Source organism: Acromyrmex echinatior, chromosome 12 (genome assembly GCF_024713525.1).
Source record: "Acromyrmex echinatior isolate Ae372 chromosome 12, ASM2471352v2, whole genome shotgun sequence".
Taxonomy (NCBI): Eukaryota; Metazoa; Arthropoda; class Insecta; order Hymenoptera; family Formicidae; genus Acromyrmex; species Acromyrmex echinatior.
In genome coordinates, this window is record NC_141863.1 from 7,410,996 (window position 1) to 7,435,179 (window position 24,184).

The following is a 24,184-nucleotide window of genomic DNA, read 5'->3' on the forward strand; positions in this document are numbered from 1 at the left end:
CACAATACGATGCGATGCCGTGTGATTGTTTTTATTCGCCAAGTAGAAAATGCGAAAACGAAACATTTGCAAATGCGAATATTTATATCCGCATCAATAATACATAATATCATGCAGTGCGTTCGGTGCATCTCGGTCGCTTTTGCAAAAATCTCGTTAGCAAATATATAGATTCATTTGAGCATAAATCCATAAATGTAAATTTTTTTAAACGATTCATTTTGAATCTGTCAAAGACTTTTTCCGTTAAGGAATCAAAGAACTTTATCCTAATTTTGCTGTTATTGCTAAAAGTTGACTATTAAGGATAAAATACATTTGCTGGCGACGTCCAACTTTATTAGTTAAAATTAAAAATGTATTTAACAATGATTAGCTAAGTAAGTGCAATTATTTCTCACTATCTTAGCCGCGTAATCAAACATTTTATTCGCAATTAGTTCTGGAAGTGCCATTTTACTCTAGCAGAGAATATTTTTCGCTGCAGCATCTAAATTTTTAGTAGATAATAAATTGAACTGAATACTGCCTTTGGCAGTAACGACATTAGCTGTCCCTATTGTAAGGACACATTTCAACTGCCAGCTATATTTTTACCCTAATCTTTTCTCTGCGTGTCTAAAAAAATAGAGAAAAAATTAATCATTCAAATCTGTTTAAAGGAATCTTTTGGTCCTTTGTGATATTTAAATTCCAAGAGCCAAGTATCAAAAATTAGGGACTGTAATAAACTAAAATTTTATACGACTCAAGTTCTAGAATTGGCAGAATGGTATTATATTTGATTCGATAAAACTCCTATCTCTCTACCAAGACAATCGACACGTGAAACACGACGTCTCGATTACCGCTGAAAATCTTTTTCTATCCGCAGGGTTGTTTTCGCCCTGTCCCTTTCTCCTTTTGTCTGCTACCTCCGACCAATCCCGTCGCTCTACCGGGCTCGTCTCGACGAACCAACTCGCATTAATTGCCGAGAGTCACGACATGTCTCCATTACTCAAGAGCTTCGTTAAAGGAAGGCAAAGGGGATAAGAGAGCGCCGCGAGGATAAGGGACGAGGAAGATAAAGGAGGTTGCAACCATGTTTCACCATTATTTTTCACAAATTGGGCTCGCGTCGCCGTTATCCTTAACGAGAATTGAACTGGCCCCAATGGAATGATAAAAAGAAGTTTTTTTCTGTTTATCGTCTTCGCGAATTACGTCCGATTATTAGATCTTTCTATTACATTTCTCGAACGTAAAATCAGCATCCCGAAATGCATTACACATCTCCACGTTCTTTTTAATTTTGAGATCTTAATTTATATATCGCGTACGCTGTCGATCATCATAAAATGTATAGAAGCTGAATGGACTGTACCCTACAGTTTCCATAATTAATCAGAAATTTCCTGCCGACACCGCCGACCGACCGATGCAACTAATAGACCTGCTCCGAATCTCCCTACCAATTATCCCACCGTGTACTAATTAGCATATATGACCGTCGTAACAAAGTTTCCCGCCTCCGACAATGCCGCCTATTGTCTTACGGAAACTTTACGGCTTTAATAATTCGTAAATCTACCTACTGGTTCACGACCGACTTATAACTTGATGTTTCCAAGTCTTGCTTGATTTAGGCAAGATTAGCATTATACTAGAACCGCCGATAATACCATTTTGGTTCCGCTAATCATTTTAATGTTTCCTTTTTTGTATTAGATATATAATACGAAATATTGAAACTGTTGTGAATACAATATAAATAATTTTGACAAATGATACTAAAATAACTTTTCACTAACCGAAAACAGGGATAACAAGTTGTCAATTTGACATTTTTGACAATCTAGTGAAATATCATTGGTGATTCCAATGTGTGTGTGTGTGTGTGTGTGTGTGTGTGTGTGTGTGTGTGTGTGTTAAATAAAAAAATTGCAAATCAAAACCAAGTGGATTAGCATTTTTATTATTAGAAAGGATACTGTGGGTGATTTAATATTTAATAAAACAAGCGCGTTCAATATCGAATGCAGGGCAATTTGAATGTAGATTACAGAAAAAGGAAAATATAAAGTGCAAAATTACTCTATTAATTCCAAAGTCGAAAGACTTTGAAAGATTGAGTGTATTAGAGCAGCGGGGTTATATGCGACGGAAAAATTACCGACAAGGTACGCCTCCTGCGTATGAAACTTTAGCAGTTTATTATAGCCAAGTGCCGACATAGTTCTCCCAGCAGTGCGAGAGTTTCAAGCAATGGGACGAAATAATCGCGTTTTTACGATACTCGCGCTGAGTTTTACGAGAATCGGAAACCTCGACGACGCTTTTGTGCGGTAAAACTTGTTCGAATGCCACACGCGTCATAAAATCGACAAAGCCAGTAGTGGCGCGAGTTTTATCATACTATTCGACATACTTTCTGCGTCTAACGTGAACGAGTTCGTTTCTGTACATTCCAAAACTAGTTGCACGTTCACGTATAACTGCCATGAAATAACGTGAATGCTGAATTAAATCTTATTAAAATATTTTATACTCATTATCGTGTCAATTTTTTCCCTTTTCATATTAAATGTGTAGTACAAAATGTTGAAAATTAAAATTATGTGAATAATACAAATAATACTAAAATAACTTTTTACTAACCGAAAACGGCGGGATAGGAAATCACCAATTTTGACCTTTGATAATTATGCTAGCGGCGATTCCCCAATGTTAAATAAAAAAAAGTCAAGACCAAACTAACATTTTTATTATGAAAAAGAATATTATTAGCTTAATATTTAATAAAACAAAATGTACAACATTATGGTATACATAATAATTATATATGTGATATAATAACGTAACAATTATATCAAGAAAGGAGAACGATATCAAACGAAGAAAATTGCATTATAATTATACAGCAATTTATCGTAAATTTGAAAAACAAGATTCGACAAATATGAAAATATCACGGAAATGTATATTCAACATATTGTAAACAACTTGGTGGCTCAATTTTTCATATGTTTTTTTATCCTTAATTCCCAAGCGACGCGACGCTCGACAGAAAGAGGAGGAATCGGCAGGAAGGGTGCCTCGTAATACCCGCCAGTAGATCGGACTTTACATCCGGCTAATTAAGCATTGATAACTAACGAGGTTCCTTTGTGCCGCGGCCGCCGCGGGAGATGAAAGTCCTCGGAAAATTTCAACCGACACGTCGGATTAAATGCTTTAGCGTGCGTGCTCGTCGAACTCGAGCTTGCAACTCGATGTGAACTACGACTTTAATCCCCGTTGACGTGAATTGCTCGAGGCATGTTCCAGTTGGGTATGGATTTTTTTTTCTCTTTCTGTTGCGTAGAAGGGTTCATAAGAGCCCGACGTCAGAAGAACGGAATCGATCGCTCGTTTCCTGCTTTATCATGCGGAGACGATGATTAATTTAACGACTTTCAACAAGCCGATCCTTTTGAGCACGGTGGACGATTGTTTAATTTTGTCAAGGGTGCGCGATTGAGGGCACGCACAGAGGGTATAATGCCGTAAGCATTTTCCCCCTTTTTGCATGCGCCCATTAATTAGTAGCCTCAATTAACAAAGAAATGATCAGATCGAACAAAACTGTAAAACCATATTCTGCTTTTTTGTTGCAGTTTTACCAGCTCCTGGAAGCTAGTCAAGTGGCCAATACTACCCTCACGTACCGCCACGTGACCGTGTTTGCGCCCACTAACCGAGCGTTCCAGAAATACAATGGGAGCACGAAGAATTTGGTTTTGTATCATATGTGTGAGTAGAATGTAACATTTATCTTATAAATAGATTTAAGTCTAACAAACAGATTCAGAGATAGACATCGCCAACTATCTCATTTAAGTGAAGATGTGCAAAAATATAAAGATGATGATTTAGCACCTACTAGCAAATTATATATTAATATATAACTGCAGATTACAAAAACTGTGATTAAATGAAAAGCTGAAGATATACAGTGAGTGAAAAAAATATTCATATACAGCAAATCTTTATTTAAAGTCTTATTTATAGAAAATGAATAATAAATTTCTTTTCGCTTATTGTTAAGCTAATATATTTTAACTATTACACTTTTTAGGTAAAATAATTTTGAAAATATACAATCTATTTTATTCTTTATTAATAAATCGCTAATTTTAATATCTGTGATATCTAATAAAATTTTTAAAAATATCTCTCTAATATACTTTTTGCACTGTATTTATATGGAAAAAACAGTTTTGTTAAAATATTTAAAAATTTAATTAGATCTGAAAATAATTTTATATGAGTTCATCAAAAATATTTATACATAGGTCATTCAATAATATAATTATAAAATAATTATAAAATAATTGTATAGGACACTCAAACTGGTTACTAGAATGTCAAAACTTTTTGCAGCGTCATTCACCATGTTTAAATGTCCTACATAATTATTTTGCTAGTCCAACAAAATTATTTTCAAATCTATTTCTAGCTACATTTTTAGATACTTTAACAAATCTATTCCTTTCGTGTAGCAGCATATTTTATAAACTAACTTTCAGTAATGTATAATAGAGAAAGAGAGAGAGAAAAGAATTATGGTAAGACGATATTTTAAAATCCAGAAAGTACAAATTTGCAAAATCAACAAACGCGAAAATTCCATTGTCTCCACTATTGTATCATACGACATTCTCCAGGATAGGCCGCGTCAGAGCGACACGGGAAAATTCTCGACACGGTCGTAGAAACTCAATTTCCACGGTTTGGTGGCGACCTCGCCCACCTCTCTTCCGCATCTGCATTATTTCCTTTCTTCGTCCGGTTTTCGCGCGTTGGAGTGCATTATCTCCACCGAGTCGAGTTTCGGTATTTCGCTCTTTGATCTCGACGAGGCGGGACGGGCGTGCCCGTGCATGCATCCGTAATGCATCCGTCGAGCTGTAAAGCCGCACCGGATCGGAAGGAGCATTCGATATGCGCCGGACGCTTACGTGCTTTCGTAATTCAGAGCTTCTTCGATAGTCGCGAATAATAATGGCGAACGGTGGCCGGCAATCCGTTATCGACGTATCCGCATTTATGACCGTTCGGCGTCCGTTGGGCATTCATCGATGTAGATCCTGATAGAAAGGGGTGGTACGGAGGAGGAGAGGGATGGAGCGTTATTGCGATTGAGTGTAGCTGACTAATATCGCGCGACGTCAGCGAGCCAATGCGTCAAAATCCCTTCACGTTAATGCATCCTGTTACACTTTATCGTGCAGCAGACGGAAATCGAAGCGAATTCGTGCGGAACAGTCGCATTCTCGCGAAATTGCTTCCGTTCTTGGAAGAATTGGGGAGATAGATTCCTTTAACATTCGTATATCCCGGTGAGACGCCAGAAAAATTCGCGATGCAAATCCGTGAAAATGCGAGACTTCAATTTATTACCAAGCAATTAAAGGATATCTCATTTGTTCTCTTAACAAAGACCACCTATTAAGAGCTTCTGTGTGTATGTGTGTGTATGTGTGTAGATTTTCTTACGAAAAAAAAGAGAAAAAATGTTTCGTACGATACAATAAAATATATACGGAAAGGACGGTTTTGCTGAAGTTTGAAAAATTTTTAGTTATAGACACTGAAAATAATTTTGTTGAATCATCAAAAATAATTATGTACAACGCTCAAACTGATTGTGGCGAAAATGTCAAAACTTTTTATAGCATTGTTTATCTTATATATTTATATATTTATTTTATATATTTATGCTTGACATTCCTACGTAATTGTTTCAGGATTATCACAAAAGAGAGAATCAGGAAAATGTCAAGAAATTTTGTAAAATTTTATGAAAAATTAAAATTCTTGGCTTTAAAGAAATTTAATAAATGTACATTGTAATTACGCAATTTTCGAATATTACTAATTAAAAAATTATAAATGCAAGTGATGTTAGCAACATTAATTAGTAATTTCAATTATTCTCTTAATAAAGTATTTGACGGTTTTTAAATCGATGAAAATACAATATAAAACTAATGAAAATATAATAAAATACAATAAATTAAAAAATATTTTAAAAGGAAAAAAATCATGAAATTTTGTCCAGAAATCAAGGAAAAATTATGGAATTTTAAGATGAGGAGGAATTCATGACATCTCTGACAAAGAATACCTACAAGAAGTTAAAAAAGGAAAGAAACTTTATCAGTGACATTTGACTGAAAGAAAACTCATATTTTCTGCGCCATTTCGTTCTATCTTGATTAAAGTTTTCAGAAGGGATTAAATTTTAACAAGCTCGCCACTTGAAGCTTTAAAAATAGGCAGAGCCATGCGTATCTTTGTCTCATCCGGTTGCGTCGTGGGAGGCGTATCACAAGATCGTCTTTAATCAATGGAGACGCGGCAAACAACCTGCTCAATCAAAATCCTTATTATCCCTAGCGGATTATGGTAAACGCGACGACGGGCCTCGTTAGGCGCACCCTCGTTCGTCTCGCCTCGTCTCGCCTCGCCTCGCCTCACCTCACCTCATCTTGCCTCGTCGTCTTCGCGTCCGCGTTCGTGTTTGCGATGTCGCGCGGTGTGTAATTTCGACGTGCAATGTTTGCGCTGCCACGCGGCGGGATGGCACGGCGGCGAACGCTTACATGGATAGTCGCATCGGCGCCGCGCCGTGGCACGGCGCCATCGATCTTGACGGAGACCCGAAGGCAAACACATCCCACGTAGGACGAACCGCGCGCATCGCACCGTATGTCCCCTCAAGTGCTTACGTTAAACCGGGCGATAAGAAAGGGCCGCGCCTTCGGCCACAACTAGCCACGCCGGGAAATAATTAATCCGATTTGCGCGGCTAAGCCGCGCGCGAGCGCGCGGACTCTCGCACTGGAAAACGAGCGTTTCATACTGCACGATGGGGTGGTAATATTACGCAAGCTTTGCGCCGAACTTGCCGAGTGACGGTTATCGCGCAGCTCAGAAAGTAAAGATATATGGAGAATCGTGAAGTTTAACAGAAAAAGAGATTGCTTTTTATCAGAAATCATTGATTAAAAAGTAGGGGTAGCTAATCTTTTTGTATGGCCATTATAGAACTTCGATATCTTTGGTGTCATTCTGTTGTATAGAATTTGTTAGCAAAAAAGATCACATATATAGAATATATATAATCCTATAATTATATTTTTTCTTTTACATTAAAAGCAAAATAAGTTCTTCTGTTTAACAAAGTTTATCTTTTTTTTTTATTGTGTTTTGGTTTATATTTTTTTAAAGTAAATCATTACAAAGTAGATCAAAACATCAATCTAGAGACCTGTTTTTAGTTCCTATACTAAACTGCGCTAAAACTTTTTTTCACGTCTTCATCAGATATCAAAAATTCTAAAAGTACATACTAATTCAGCTGCAAAAAACAGATCTAAAGATTGCATGTGTTTTGTTTGTTTTCACGTTTAAAACATTATTATATTTTTGTTTTTTGTTTGTCTATCAGATAGAATTCCCTAAAATATTATCCGACAATCAATCGATTACATATTCAAAATCAATTTTATATATATATATATATAAAATTGAAGAAAAATTAAATTAAAAAATATAAATATAGATTCACACAGAACTATGCAAGCACTTAAAATCCAACTATACCATTTAAGGCATTTGTTTCTATACGTTATGTTTCTCGCATGTGTCTTATGAGATTTAATATTATTTATAAATATGAACGTTTAGAATATACTCTCAATCTTAAAATAGTAATAACAAAGACATACAAGATTAATAAGAAAAATATTTGTGAAATAAAAACCGACCGAATTAATGTAACAACATAATATAGTAGAGAGCTCCTTAGGATTGGTCAAAGTTGAATGTTTTGAATAATATAATATTCTTGGTTACATTTCAGATTAATTAAACTCATGAACCAAGAATATTATATTATTCAAAACATTCAACTTCCTAAGGCGCTCTCTACTATATTAGAAATATTTGTATTTCACTTTTACACTCATTGTCAAATAAGTGTATAATATAATGACTTTAATATACACTCAGTCCGCACTAATGCGTCCAACCGAATTCGCTATAAATTTGCTATGAATCCAGAACCGAATCTGAGAACAGGATTTAGATTCGACTTCTACTATTCGGATCTCAGATTCGAATATCTTAAAAAATTCGAATCTCCGGATAATTCGAATTTGAAGCATCACCATTTATTCGTAATTCGAATAAACGGATATCCGGATAGTTTTAAATCCGAATCAATCTTGAAGCCCTACTGTCTAGTGAGCCACCCTAGTTGGCCACCCTTGGACTAAAAGCTCACTTTTATCATAAGCAGATTGGCTCCGCATAATATTTTATTTTGTGGATTGCGATAAAAGACATTTCCTTGAATATTACATTCAGAAAAAGGATCTAGTTATCTACTTGGTTAATTTTAGAGAAATTTCATCTTTCGACAGAGCTACGTCCTCCACAATAAAAGCATAATAACGCTCTTCTACGGTTGTCAACAACGTATTCCCGCTAACTTATTCTTTAAGTCTGCTTTTCCTGTGGGGCACCCCGTTGCGAATTACCTCGACGAATTACCTCGGAGACCACCGTGGGAACTGTTCGAACTAAATAATCAAAGGTTGTAAGGTCGTCGACTCCGTTGACACGAGCCGCTGCTGGATCAATGTTATTCGGCCTGAGGCGCGTTTTTTTCCGCGGAGTACGACAACGAGAGAGGACGAAAGAAGAAGAGTGGCCGATGACGGGCCGCTACTTTTATTCCTCGTCAACTGTTCGTTGAATCGCTACGCCTTATCCTTCTTTTTTTTTTTAGTTTTTTTACGCCGGAGCGACGTATTGGAGAGCAAACAGCTCGAACAAGATTACCACGTGCAAAAGACTTTTTACGAGACGCGTCTTGAAAGAGATTGTCAAGAATTACATTATCTTCCCCCTTGCTCTTCCGCTGCCGTCGTGATGCGCGGTAAATAAAGGACGAGAGAGCAACGGCGATATAGTTGTGCTCGCGTGATGTTGCAGGCTGCATCGATTTACAACTTAAAATTATTTACTGAAAGTAACGAATAAAAGATAAATAACTTCGTGCGTCTCGTTCGCTCCTAAAACCGATGTTTTTATTATATATATGCATTTGTGTAACTATCGTATGCTGCTTGTTAAAAATCTTACTTTGAAAAGAATTTCGCAGTCCAAGATATTTACACTGACAACTTCTTAGACGCTCAAGTTTCCAACGTTTAAAATCCCTGCTTTAATTCCTGCACGTTTAGACACTTTTTATGCACTCTCTTTCGTCAGCTTGCGGTAATAAACTTAAGTCAAATCACGGCGAATTGACTTGGACGCAATTTACTCGGCAGTAACTTCGAACAAATGCGCGAGATTCGGTTCCCTTCTTTCGCGCGAAATTCAGACGAATAGAGAACTCGAGGGGTCGAAGCTGTGACTCCGTCTCCTTTATTTCCCTCCTGAGTGCCGGGGGAAAAGCTCTCTTTATCTCGTCAAGTTGGCGCCCATCTCGCGGCACTTCACCTCGAGCGGCAACGAGAGAACTGACCCCCGCGTCCGTCTCTCGCCGTCCCTCGCGAGTCTGCGGCAATTTTGTACATCGCGAAAAGTTTCACAATTAGTCTTGGAACTTTCATAATTCCGCAGCTTAACCCGCCTTGTTTTGCGGCCGAGCGTTACCGCGGTCGGTTTAATTTATCATTTCACTTCTCGCCCGACTATCGTGGCCTCTCGTCCCAAACGTGCTCCTTCTTCTCGTTCACGTTTATCCTTGTTCGTCCTAGGCAATTTCTCATTCTGAGTCGAATCTCGGGAACGAAGCGTTTTAATGAGATTTTATTCTCCGATTAGGTGGGATGGAACCTTTTTTCTGAACGAAACGTAATCCGCGTCTTACGTTCCTCAAGCATTTTTAATTCGCCATTTTTAACGAGATTTCAATTTTCATACCCTAATTTTAACGTTATATCTTAATTTTTATTATTCTCTTTCATAATTTACGATTGAATAAAAATTGATAATATTCTACGTATCTTGTAGATAAAGATAAATGCAACAACATTTTTTAACTGTGAAACAATTTGTACTAAACGTAATAATGTGTATTACGTAATAAATAGTATTCATATATTAAGCAAATTTATAAGGCAGGATTGTCCTGGACACAAATAATGAAAGGAACAGAGGAAAAAGTTTCATATTGTTTACTTTTTATTATTTTGTTACATTCCGTTTGTTTGTGTTGCTTGAAATCCTCAACAATTTTTGCTCTTCAAACGAGATAAATATATATTCAGGCGTTGAAAAAAGAGAAATGCTCAGTGCAAAAAGTACAAATAGGGCGAACAAATCTATTGATTAGATAAAAAATGAACAAAACATCGAGTCGAATCCAATTCTACTTTTCTGGATATCTTGAAAGTTCATCTTGCTATATAGGAGGATTAATTTTATTCCTAGAACGATCCGAATCGCTTTAGTCGGATTTATCATAAGATCTCGAAGTGGTTTTGCAACGAAAAATGCACAAAAGAATATGAGATAGATGTAACGGACGGTATACAGACACGATTGCAGGAATAACAGCCAAGCAACCGCCAGATATTATCCTATTAAGTAGTAACGTGGATGACTACAGGCAAAGAGTTTAAGGGGTGCTGGTCAGCCACAGTCGCGGCTCGCGGTCGTACCATTTGTTCGCCATTGTAAAGTTACATTGTGGCGAGATAATGTCCTGCAAAACGGCGCACAGCATCAGCGAAGTCGTGCGAGGTTAACAGAGGACATTTCTACGTACTGCACGTTCAGTGCAGTGATTTCGTTGAACTTCTCAAGACTTTTCTCAGATAAAAATTGAAATCTGATCGGAATAAAAAAAGAAAAAGAGAACGGAACAAATTTCAGATCGATTTTCTATATCTTACAACAGAAGGCTTCTGCGTTCTCAATCATGCATGGACAAGTTTGCCTACCTTTTAGGATTTTTCTTATTGAAATGCGAATCCCATTATTTTCAGGCAACGTATTCATCGTTTACCATTAAGAATGCACGGCTTAAATAATGGAAAATGCCATAAATTTATGCAACAATTCAACATCTCGAGGTAGACGAATCCGAAGATACTCGGTACTTTCATCCGGCCACCGCGCCGGTGACACGCGGTGATGACAATGGCGGGTATTTCGACTGCCGGTAAATTTAGTCGCGGAAAGTTAAAGACCTCGTCGCATTGGGGATGGAGAAGTCGTGGGGAGGAACTTGGAGAGAGGCAAAGGCTTGCGCCGTCGGGTGGGTAGGTCATGGGGGAGGCATGACAAAGGAGGACGGTGCGAACTCTGGCTTCTAGGTAACTTAACTGCTCCTCCGGTCTTTGTGCGAAACTTAAAGACGCTGTATAGTCTGGGTATGGCGATGGCGGCGGACGACGGGGTCCAAATTGTATGTACATGTCTGTATGTGTGTATATATATATATATATGTGTGTGTGTGTGTGTGTGTGTGTGTGTGTCTGCCGACGACTTTGAGCGAGTTCCCGTGAGTAGGTGAGAGGGTTGGTTACACTGTGCTCTACGTGCCGGAGAACAAGCCGCTCGCTCGGGCGTCTGCGACACATCCCGTAGCCACAGGCCAGGAAAGGGCGGTTTCGTTTGTCTTGTCGGAAACACACTGCAGAATCCGCGAGGGATGAGAGAGAGAGATTTCACTATTTCCTCTCGGTCATCGAGTTTATTATTGACCTGTTATTGAATCTTAGTGGAGTGTCGGTTATGAGAGTTAACGGAGGGAAACGTGGAACGTGAGTTTTGAGAAGAAGATTCGCTTAATCGCTGATTCGCTCTCCGAACAGATATGGTAATCACTCGTTGAGAACTACGTAATCTGACAGTTTTAAGTAAATATTTACTAAATGTAAATATATTTTGATTTAATAAATACTTAATAAAACTATCAATATGATTTAACCCTCGTTTCTTTATTGAGTAAATATTTATTGAGTAAGGAAACGTTTACTTAGTTAATGTTACTTAAGGAAATGATTACTATTCAAAAAATATACATTAATATTTAGTAATTTCTTTTTCAGTGTCACCTCTCTCTCCAACGTATTGTTCTATTAATCGAAATCTATACTTTAAATTTCTTGCAGAAATCACTCCAAGAGTGAAAATACAACCATCTTTGAAAAAAAGTGAAAATATTTTACTTCTTGAAAAAAAATGACGATCTTCAGTCTTTTTAGAATAAAAATTTCACTTTTTTGAAGTGAGATTTCACTCCTTTGAAGTGAAAATTCACTCTAAAAAGAGTGAAAATCGTCACTCTTTTCCAAGAAGTAAAATATTTTCATTTTTTTTCAAGGATGATTGTATTTTCACTTTCTTGCTGTGAGATTTCACTGTAAGAAATTTAAAATGCACTTTTAGATTCGTTCTTTTAAATAACGCGTTAATCTTGCATTTTTAATCCTAATCTTTTGATCTGTCTGTTACGAGATGTGACGTTTGTAGACACACTTACGGTACTTTACGATAAAAAGCTTCTCATGTACGTAATCGTGCATCATTATACTTTTCATAATATTTGTAAGTACATTATACGACTTTTTCTGCGTATTCTCGTTAGAGAAAGAGATTAAAACCGCGACAGATTTCAATGTACACAGGTAAAGAAAAGTTCAGTAAAAAGAAAAGGCCGCTTTGATGTGTTGGTAATCCTACAGATTTTAATCTCGTTTAATTCCGCAACGTTTTATCGCGTGTACGCTTCCGGCATAATCGTGCATGCGCCACCAGAAATTCCAATCTGCTCCTCGTGGCGGTAGCCGAGCTTAAACCAATTAAGATAAGGCCACGGGGATGAATCGTCTCATGTAATAATTTTTCAAATGTAAGGATCCGCGCTCCGGCGTCAGGTAAAACGAGGACACGTTTTCCTTCGTCGGGTTAAACGCGAGGACTCGTCAGGACGGCGGAACGAGGCGTGAAAAAGTATATAAACGGCCATCGTGTCGCAGCGAGACGTTGCAGGTCGTGTCAGAAAAATCTTAATTATGTCACATAAATGCCAGGACGGTTAAAAAGTTGCAATACGAGTCTGGCGCGATAATGAAATGAGACTTAAATGCAACGGGCCGACCGTTCGTTGTTTTTACAGGTTGTAATTAAAATCTTTCCAGGAGCGAACGCCGTGCCACTCGTAAACTTCTTCCTAATTGCTTTCGCATCTAACGTTGGTTGTTACAGACGCGGCCACGTACTTTATGTTATAATAAACTAATCGTCCAACTGAAGAGAGAGAGAGAGAGAGAGAGAGAGAGAGAGAGAGAGAGAGAGAGAGAGAGAGAAAGCTGCCGTGTTCTATCAAGTCCACAGACTTCTGCGCTGGCAGAAATTCATCTTCGTTGATAATTATAATTTAGTCTCCGCTCATAAGCGTAATTATTTTTCGCTGCACTTAATAAGATTTAGACGATAACATGCTCTGATCTTTCGTGGATATTATCTTAGCCTGATAGCGCGCAATAAATTTTTGCTATAGCGTATTGTTCTTCTGACTTGTAGTTGCAACGTTAAAAACGCGAAAAGTTACAGGGAATTCAAAAAAGTTAAACAGTCTTAATGACGGAAAATAATTCAGGCAGCACGTTCGGCGGTGTTTTTAACTATGTATAAGTAGGAAAACAGTCTGGGTGTCTCGTTGCATCTTCGTTCGCATATCGCGACGACTCGCGCTCGGACTGGCGTAATTATACTAAAGCTCCTTTTTTCCGAGTGTCCGGAGTGTGACGATACCATCGCACCCACGTACAGAAGTCGCGTTTGTATCGCGACGACGAGAATAAATTGGCTACATTTTCGCGACAGAAATCTGCTCGCGCATTTATTATCACCGATGCTGATGCAACGCGGACGGTGCTGATAACTCACGACCGTCGTTTTTTAAGCTCGCTAAAGTGTCCGCTTTAATGTACTCGATGAAAGGACTGGTTGAAACGCGCGGAAAATCATTCCTGGACTGTTCAATTAATCAGGTAACGAAACGAAGAGCGCGTTGCGCGTGCGAACCACGTTTATCCATCAGCGAGGAAGTCCGTGTTTAGGATAACTACAAAATACCCAGGGATACCGTGCGGAAAGCACGACTCTGCCTTCATCCCACCGACGCCGGCATTCAAGTTGGATTAGACGCGAAGGAGACCTAATGAAGACCGCCAACCCTCTTCCGCGCGTCCCGATGGCGCATAGCGGCAATAACGGTTGGCAATATAAATAAAATCTCCGATATACTTTGAATGAAGCAGAAGGATTAAGAAGATAAATGAAATGAGCGTTTGAGAGATATAACAGATATAACGTTGCCTTATATACGGAAAGATTTTGCTGAAATATCCAAAATTTAACTAGATACAAATTTAAAAATAATTTTTAATTAATAAAAATAATACTATTTTCGATCAAAGTCTTGAATCTTAATACTTAATAATACTGAATGCAAATTTTTACAAGTATGTTATTTCAGTTCTAAACCGATAAGGTTTATCAGATTCATTACAAAGCTGAAATTAATATTTCAAATTAGATGGATGTTCCATTTTTTAATAGTGAAGCTAACAAGATCTTAAAACTTGTAAATATATAATTTATTGTGATAAATATATTATTTCAGTCAGAATTTAAACCTAAGACTCTTGATTTTTCGAGACGGAGAAATAATTTTGTTCGACCATGAAAATAGTTATAGTAAGCTCAAGATGAGCAATGTTGCAAAAGATTTTGACACTCTAACCAGACTTCTGCATTGAATTATGACAATTGAATTGTAGGAACGTCTTTTTATGTAAAGTAGGAAATTCAGAAAAAAACAAAAAAAAAGGCATTCTAACTAGTTTGAGTATCTTATATAATTTTTTGACGTTTAGGAATTCATTTTAAGATTTAGCTAAATTTCTAGATATTTTAGCAAAATCTTTTTTCCGTATAAGATTATCAAGAATGACAAAGTCCAAATATAATCGAAGATGCAAGTTACAAAAACCCAGAACTATTCCGATAATCTAGATATATAGAGATATTAAAAATTCTCTTCGTCCTTTATCAGAATAAAATTTTATTCAACCGTGCCGAGTCAGAGCAATCTTCTCTCTTCTCGCCTAAGGCGACTTGCATACGCGAGAAGAGGGGAGTTTTCGCATAAAGCAGCACCGCCCTCCCCTTAATTCCTTGTTTCCTTCGCGCAAACATTTTCTTCATTGCAATCGCGAGAGCGCCGCAGGCTTTGACGACAAGGGGGTGTCGCAGCCGGATATAGAAACTCGTCTCGGGGGAGTAACTACGGTTGGGGTATTTGAACGTTTACATTCTTAAAGCGCTTGTATTCGTATGCGAAGATCTTAAATTCCACGAGGCATCATAAGAAAACGTCTCGAATTAGATCCGGACATCTTAATCTTCCACCTTCCGTACTCGCTCGATCATCGAGTGATAGATGGCCAACAATTAGGAGCGATATCCTTCATGGTGGCTGACTGCGATGGTAGTTGAATAGGGATGGACCGCATGCGATTAGGTCCCTTCTCCACCTACATTCCTCGTCTCTTCGGACCCTCGATTGTTGAAGGAGGTATTCCACCTACTCTTCTCATCGTATTCTCTCTCTCTCTCTCTCTCTCTCTCTTCGCATCCACGTGTTTCTCTCGCTTCGTCTTGCGATTTGGATGAGTGTCTTCGTCACGAAATGGTCCTCCGAGTGCGGACAAAGAGGATGGACAAAGAGGATGGACCGAGTATGGAATGATGGGTGTAAAGCAATCAATTATCCCTAATTGAAATTAGCCAAAAGGGCCCACGCATCGGGGAATCGAACCAAGCCAATTGCGAATTACTTGCGTACAGCAAGAGGAACTTAACTCACTCGCTGATTGAAAATAAAGTGTGATTCATATGAAAAAGGTTATATCTTTTTTCTAAGTGTTGGATCGGAGGAAAAGTTTATAACAATCATTTTATTTGCATTGCAAATAATTTTCGTACTATAAAAATATATTGGTCCTAGAACATATTGCGTTTTAATCCGGACATGCTAAGTTTTTTCTTCACTATAATCCAGTTGACAATTTTACTCACTTTCAGTCTATCTTATGTGTCTTGTGTAATGAAATATTTGTTTCTTGCGCAAATGAAATATTTGACTAATTTTATTTATTTCAGATCCGTTTTTTATTAAAAAGTATTTAACACCTTTTTTATGCACTCGTATATTTTTTTTAAAGTTTTTTTTTAATTTTTTGTTCCTGAGTTGTTCGCGGATTAAGTAAAAAACAGCATTCTGACTTTGATTGGTCATAACTTCATTAAATTCATCATCCTACTGTAATAAAAATACATATTCTTAAAGCTGAAACATTGCTACATCGAGTGATAATTGCTAATTTAAAAGAGATAGAATATATATAAATTTGATCTAATAATAATGTGACATTACTTTTTTTTTAATCATTGCATAATAATTATAAGAACAGTGGAATGTCATTTTTAGTTCAAATTTATATATAATTCTACGTTAAAAAATTAATAATTGTATCATTCGATGAAGGAAAATTTCATCTTTAAGAATCTGATTTTTTAATTGCAATATGATTTATAACAGAATTATGAGCAATCAGAATGAAAATATTCTTTTATTTAATCCGCATGTAACTTGGTAACAAAAAGTTGTAGGAACATTTTTTAAAAACGAACTTTTAAGAAAAACTAAGCTTTCAAATAATCGAAAATTTTCCAACGAATATAAGTATTCTGTACATAATTTTGAGCTAATGAAATACCGCAGAACTTTTCCTCCGATCAATATATCCATTATACATATGTGTGTATAAACAATATAAAAATTTATTATATAAATTCACTTTTTTATTACGCTCTAAATAATCAAGTCATAAAAATATTATTTTATAGTATCGCAATAAAAAAATATAAATAAAGTGCATAACAACCATGTAAGGATATAAGAGACATTTATGTAATTTAAGAATTTAGAAAAGCATTATGTAATATCTATACAGAAAGAACAGTTTGGCGGAATTAAAAAATTTAGTTAAATATATAAATTTGAAACGAATTTTGTTGAACCATTAAAATAATTGTGTAATGACGATTGCTAGAATATCAAAACTTTTTGCAACATAATCATCAAGACTATCCTACATAATAATTATTTTGATGGTCTAACATAATTATTATGATCTAACAAAATTATTTTGAAATCTATATTTATGTAGCTAAATTTTTAGACACTTTAATCAAAGCGTTCTTTCCATGTAACTGTCGCTTACGTGATACCTAATTCCGTTAATAATTATTGACGCTTATTACATGCAAATTCGAATTCTACATTGCGTCATTCTATGTGAAGTTAACAAAACGATTAAAAATACCTCGACGTGTAAATGAACGGCAATAATATCTGCGTTATAACGAATAGTAAGGATTATCTCTCTATTTTACATCGGAGCCCGGATACTTTCGTACATTACTGTTTTTGGGAATTATCGCATGACAGAATACATGGAATCTCATCAATGCTGCGCGTATACATGTACATGATAAACGCTTCCACCTTGACACGTTTGCAAATCCGTCTAAAATTAAATGGGGAAATTATTAGATTCACGCGATAACGTCGAGCGCTAGCTATAATAATATCAAATTATTTCGAAACGTCGCTATTTATATCAAAATTTTGCTAAATAATTATTACGTCTCAAGTTTCTCACTTTATCTGATAATACGATATGGTAATACTTGCTTTCCCAATCCTTCTCCGACAATCTCAACCATGCTTCTACGCTACAGCCACATGATTACTCGGCTCTGACTCATAATTACGCGTGACAACGTGCATTAATGTCGTAGTTTCTGACACGCTTGAGGATCGACACGAGGGTAGTTGGCTGCACTCAATCGCAATAACGCGTTCGCGAAGGGTTGTCGGGATGACGTGGGTGGCGACAAGTGAGAGGGGTCAGGTTCAGAGCATAGGGGCTTCTATCAGGATTTACGTTTATGAAACGATCCCCCTACCTCTTTTTCCTGTCACGAGATAACGTGTAATCGTGTAACGTAGTGACATATGTTTATTCCTCGTATGGAGTAGCGACGGATTTAACCCTTTCGTGCAAATACGTGCTCGTGTCATATAAATTGTGATTATTAAAGAAATATCGCGCTTATCGCCGTAAGCTGCGATTTGTTCAATCGTATTTTTTAAAAACAGAAAAAAATACATGTAAATAAAGAACTTTTCTGTACAATGTTTCCCTGAATACACGTAATATAAAAGTTTCACGGATATTTTTTTCATATTTAAATTTAAATTGCGAGAATGCACGAGAAAAAACATATGTTCATCTCAAATTACGGTATACATTTCGACGTGTATATTTTTACGCTGTCAACGATTTATTCGCGAAAATTTAATTGAGCGTAATGAAGAGTTGCGAAATACAGCAGAGCACAATTTACGGACGGTTGACATTAATTAGCGTAGTTTGTAATGTTACGAATCTATTTTGTGATACGCGAACTCTGACGTCATCGATTTTAAATTATGACGCTCCATTCATTCGCATGTGCACCACGTCGAGATTTATTAATTTTGCACACAGCGGATTAGCACATCGATTAGCTACTTAATCAAAGTAGAACAAATTAATAATTATCATATTAATATTGCCTGGCCATTTTTTACGTCACTACTTTGTATCTAATTATGTGTGACATGTAAAAACATAACAAAGCAGGATTGCAAAAAAGTAAACATGTAGTAGTAACTAAACGTGCAATTTTTTAAAATATCATTTATAAACATATGTATTTAGCGTACAAAGCGCGTTCGTTTAATTTATACAATTTAACAAATTTATGGGCTTAAATATGTGATTTCATTACCAAATGTCGAGCGTATATTGCAAATGAATTTTGTGGCTGCCTTTGATGGAGTATTCACGATAAATTCTATTATCTAGTAATTGCCTTTGATATGGAATCTCGCGCAAAATGAGCTTCCAATCCTCTTACTACGTAATATGGTCATGGCTGGTTATAACGTTCTTACTAGGATCACATTGAATTTCTTTAACTCATGTGTCAATCGATGATTATTAAGCAAAAGATTCAATAAGTTAGATATGATATTTTCCTTGCAGGACACTAATTCGTATTTATGTAATTCGTGTATTCAGATCGATCTTTATGAACGATTTTGTATTTTAAACATATATTTTAAAATCTCCGAAGAGAAAAGCTGAAAGATTCTTATTTTGTGAAACAAATGTATTTTTAAGTGACTGATTTTTTTGCAATGGTTTTTCCGGACGGTAGAAAATTCGTTCGATGATCGGTTCATCTAGAAATCAATATATCCATCGCTCGTCCGGACGAACGATTCAAGCGGAAACATTGTTCTTCACGTCATCGGATAGTCTCTCATGTCTCACGAGGATTTTCAAGCGAACTTCCTCCCAAATGGACGAACAACGAAGGACATCCAGACGCCGACGTGATTGGGTGCTTCAGGTGCGATGGGAGATTGATACGAGAAGCTGTTGAGATTGATTTCCGTGTCGGAAAACGGTTGGCAGCTGAGATCCCTTAAGGATCCATGGACACCCCGCGACGTTCTATGATCGCCACAAGTTTCTTTTCATCTCGGACGAAAATAAGTCCGAGAAAGAGAATCGCGTTTCTCGTGGGAAATGTAGTCATCTGCGCCGAGAAATTTCGAAATACCCGAGGGTGGTTTTTTACGATATTTGCGGATCTCCAAGGGAACTCAAAATCGCCATGTCTCATTACGTTTCAAAAATGTCATAATGTACAGATTGTTCCAGAAGATAGGTATATTAATCCTTAATTTAAAACTTTATTTTACAAAAATATAATTACAGTGAGTGCAAAAAGTATTTGTATAGCAGAAATGATTGAAAATCTTATTTGTAGAAAATCAATATTAATTAGCAATTTTATACAATAATTACGTTCTAATAGACAAATGAGTTTCATATGTTCCTGATCTTAGAAGCTAAATTTTTCGATTGTACAAATACTGTTGTACATCCTAATAATACAATTTTCCATTTTCGCTTATTAAAAAAAAAATGAAAAATGAATTTTAATTATTATGCAAATGTTTAAGTAAAATAATTTTGAGAAATATGTATTTTATTTTTCTTAATAAATTGTCAATTAATGTTTATTTAAACAAAGTCTTTTAAAAGATATCTCACCGTTGTGTGTGTATTTTTTGCACTCATTGTATACATATAATCATTCGGAAGAATAAGAAAATCGTATTAAAAATTGATGATAATGAATAAATATTCGTCTAATTTAATTGCTATATGCGTATGTGCAATTTAATTGCTATATGTGCATGCGTTCATGCAAAATAATCATATAATTCATGAAAAATAATTCATGAAAAATAATCATACAATTACGAAAATATAATTTTTGTAAACATTGAATTTTCAACCCATTATTTAATTAGATATAAAACAATCATGTATTATCTAAAATAAAAATTTTAAAGTATTATTTAAATTTTATACAAATCTATTTTTGCTAAGATCTTTAGAGAATATATATAATTATTTTAGAATTATATATTTATAAAAAAATGTATAATTATTTTAGATAATACATAATTATCTTATATCTATAATTAAATAATGGATTCAAAATTCAATGCTTACAAAAATTATAAATATTTTCATAATTGTATGATTATTTTTCAGCAAACTGCATGCGTTCATATAGCAATTATTTTCTTAGTAAAAATAAATTTGTATAAAATTTTAAAGTATTATTTAAATTTTATACACATTTATTTTTACTAAGATCTTTAGAGAATATATATAATTATTTTAGAAAAAATATATAATTATTTTATCTCTCTCTAAATTTTAAATAACTCTCCTTTTGTCTAAAATATGTAAAAGGAGAATTACTTAAAAATTACATCTGTAACAAATAAATTAAAATGCAAATTAAAACTGAGTAAAAAAATAACTAATAATCATTACTTTAAAAAATAATTGCTATATGAACGCATGCAGTTTGCTGAAAAACAATCATACAATTTTGAAAATATAATTTTTGTAAGCATTGAATTTTGAACCCATTATTTAATTAGATATACAAAACAATTATATATTATCTAAAATAATTATACATTTTTGTATAAAATATATAATTCTAAAATAATTCTAAAATATATAATTCTAAAATAATTATATATATTCTTTAAAGAATTTAGTAAAAATAAATTTGTTAAAAATTTTAAAATATTTAAATTTTATACAAATTTATTTTTGCTAAAATTTTCTTTAGAGAACATATATAATTATTTTAGAAAAATATAGTACTTTATCTCTCTCTCTCTCTCTCTCTCTAAATTTTTAATAACTCTCCTTTTATCTAAAATCTAAATTATGTAAAAAGAGAGTTACTTAAAAATTACTTAAAAATTTTATACAAATTTATTTTCGGTAAGATCTTCTTTAAAAAATATATATACAATAATTATTTTAGAGAATGTATAATTACCTTAGAGAATGTATAATTATTTTATAGAATTACTTTATATAATTATTTTATAGAATATAGAATTATTTAAATCATTTTATTTAACAATGATTTAAAAATAATCATTTTTAAATTATTGTCAAACAAAATGATTTGAAAACTAGCGAAAAAAGGTTAATATTACACAAATAAAAAATAATATTTACCGCCAGGTTGCTCCATCAGTGCCCGATGTCTCTCCCAGACCTCCACCTCCTCTCAGAATATGCACAGGACACTCGCGTAAAACACTCGCGAATACACTGTAATCGCGCGCGGACTATAACTTGAGTCCAATAACTAGAACGGCACTCGCGAAACGCGCGACGCGACGAACCGGCTGCGGTTCGTTCATTTTCAAGTAAATCGGCGACGTTAGCTTCCCCGTTGGATTTTTTTCACGAAGAAAATGATTTTACTCAATATCTAAAAATTTATCTAGATATATACATTCAGACATATCCGAAAATTTTTAGATATTTGAGAAAAATCATTCTTTTCGTGTAAAATGTCCTCTGGGTACTGAGCCCCCTCACTACGTCAAGGTGTACTCGTGAGAGGGAAGATAATCTGAAAAATGTAATAAATAGCTATATTACTATGCTATTATTGCAATCGGTTAACTTTTAGAAACGAATATCACGTCTGCAATCCGTTATCATTGCGAAAAAGTCAAAGCAGATAAAAGGGCTGAATCTTTTATTTATTCATAGATAATGTCTGTAAGATATGATTAGAATCTATAAAATAGGCTAGAGATTAATAAAAGGAAGAAATGTTTCTTTTATTAATTGTTCCAAAGTTACGGTTAATTTTTTAACGGATCGTAACGAAAGATGCACAAAAACAAAAATTAACGAAATTATTAAACTGTATTAATTGCATTGAAAGCAGGAATTGCGACTTTTTTGCATGAGAGTATTCATATCAACGTTGCTTTTCTATGACTCGTGTGATACAAACAAGTAACCGTGTCGCATACTGCTCCTTTTCACATTTCTTTTTGAAACATATAATAATCGCAAAAAGTGCTAGGTATAATACGAAATGTTGTATTTTATGAATATTCACATAATACGATTACTAGTATGAATAATTATTCATAAAGTATAATACAACGTTTCGTATTGTATTAGACATTCTTCGCGAAAAAGATTTCAAAAAGTAATGTAAAAAAAAAGCCGCGACACGGCTACGTTGTTTGTACGAGCTTCGGTAAGGGAATAATAACTGCGCGATAACTAGGCGTAAACATGACGCGCCGTTCCGTGCCACCTCGTACCATCCCCAACCGAAGGTCACGCGCCAACCGTCTAACTGTCGAAATACTAACGTTAACGCCTATTACAAAATCAGTAAAATAATCTATTCATTACGTTTTAATATTCTTCGATGAATATTACACGATGCTTTATTGTACGATTTACGTTTTATTTCGTTACGCACACAACTCATCTATACTTTAGGCCGGTATTCACAGTCAGGGCTTATATTCAAGATCGTCTTAAGTATAATTTTAAGAAGTCACGAATCAGAGATCCGTATTAACATCGTAAGACATTACTTAAGACAGTTTTGAAATAAGAACGGACTATGAATACACCGCCCTTAAATATCTAATTAATATACCTGTAAATGTGTAATACATGATATTTCTATTTATATCCATTATTATATTTAGTCCAAATTGTTTCATAATTTAAAAAATGTTTGCGTTTATCTTTACTTAAAGAATGTACATTATTAATCTTATTATTAATCTTTATTTGAACGTAAATCGTCAAAGAGAGTAATAAAGATTGAGATATAACTCTGGTACACACCTTAGTTTTGAGCAATATTACTATTTGAGTATCCTTATGTAATTAATTAACAGTTCGCGTTCGTGAATCTCTAATTTTCGTAGATTAATGCGCGAGCGCCTCACGCCACACGTCCGTCTTGCTGCGAAGTCGAGCGAATACCAAAGTGACGATCGACCACCGCGCCGCGCCCCCCTACGCCTTCGCCTCGCGACCCACCGCTTTTCGTCGCGCGCGACCCCCTTCCCCCCCCAGAGCTTTTCGCCGGATGCTATTTATAGCCTATTTAGGCGTTTGAAAAATATTGAACGGTTAGTACAATTATTCAAGTATTTTATATGATTTTGACAAACGGATATCGCCGTACATTTCGCGTTTTGCTTTGTGGCATCTCGGGCATAATCCTATATTACTTGCATGCTTCTCTTAAACGAATTAGTAATTATTCGCGTGAGATATTTTTGGTATTTTCAATAATTCTCAATTATCATAATTCTTTTTAATGATTCATACTTCAATAAAGATTGATAAAATATTATATATATGTTCTTTACATAAAGATAAGTGCAAATTTTCCTAATATCGTGAAACAATTTGTGCCGAATACAGCTTTAGCTAAGAGTACTAAACATCATCATCTTGTTAATCATTATTTAATTTTTCAGTTAATAAATTAATTTAAGACACTACTGTAACGCCGATCATGGCTCGAAAATAACATACGAATTATTTAAAATAAAAAA

The 24,184-nt window shown here is 35.2% G+C and overlaps 1 protein-coding gene and 1 long non-coding RNA gene across 13 annotated transcripts in view; one reads left to right on the forward strand and one right to left on the reverse strand.

The window, feature by feature from the left end:
* LOC147907787 (uncharacterized) overlaps window positions 1-23,684 on the reverse strand; it is a 31,904-nt gene extending 8,220 nt beyond the window's left edge. Inside the window, exons 1-2 of the long non-coding RNA XR_015547041.1 lie at window positions 23,463-23,684; window positions 21,807-22,209 (exon numbers count right to left, since the gene is read on the reverse strand). This is a non-coding gene — a long non-coding RNA (uncharacterized LOC147907787). The remainder of the gene's footprint in view (window positions 1-21,806; window positions 22,210-23,462) is intronic.
* Window positions 1-24,184, forward strand: part of Fas1 (fasciclin 1 Fas1 domain-containing) — a 380,082-nt gene that overhangs the window by 189,737 nt on the left and 166,161 nt on the right. For all 12 annotated transcript variants that reach the window (XR_015547032.1, XR_015547034.1, XR_015547036.1 and 9 more), the window contains exon 2: window positions 3,639-3,774. Coding sequence is in view for 8 of the 12 variants with exons in the window: in XM_087412180.1 (XP_087268306.1) it covers window positions 3,639-3,774 (136 nt within the window). In the remaining 4 variants the exon portion in view is untranslated. The remainder of the gene's footprint in view (window positions 1-3,638; window positions 3,775-24,184) is intronic.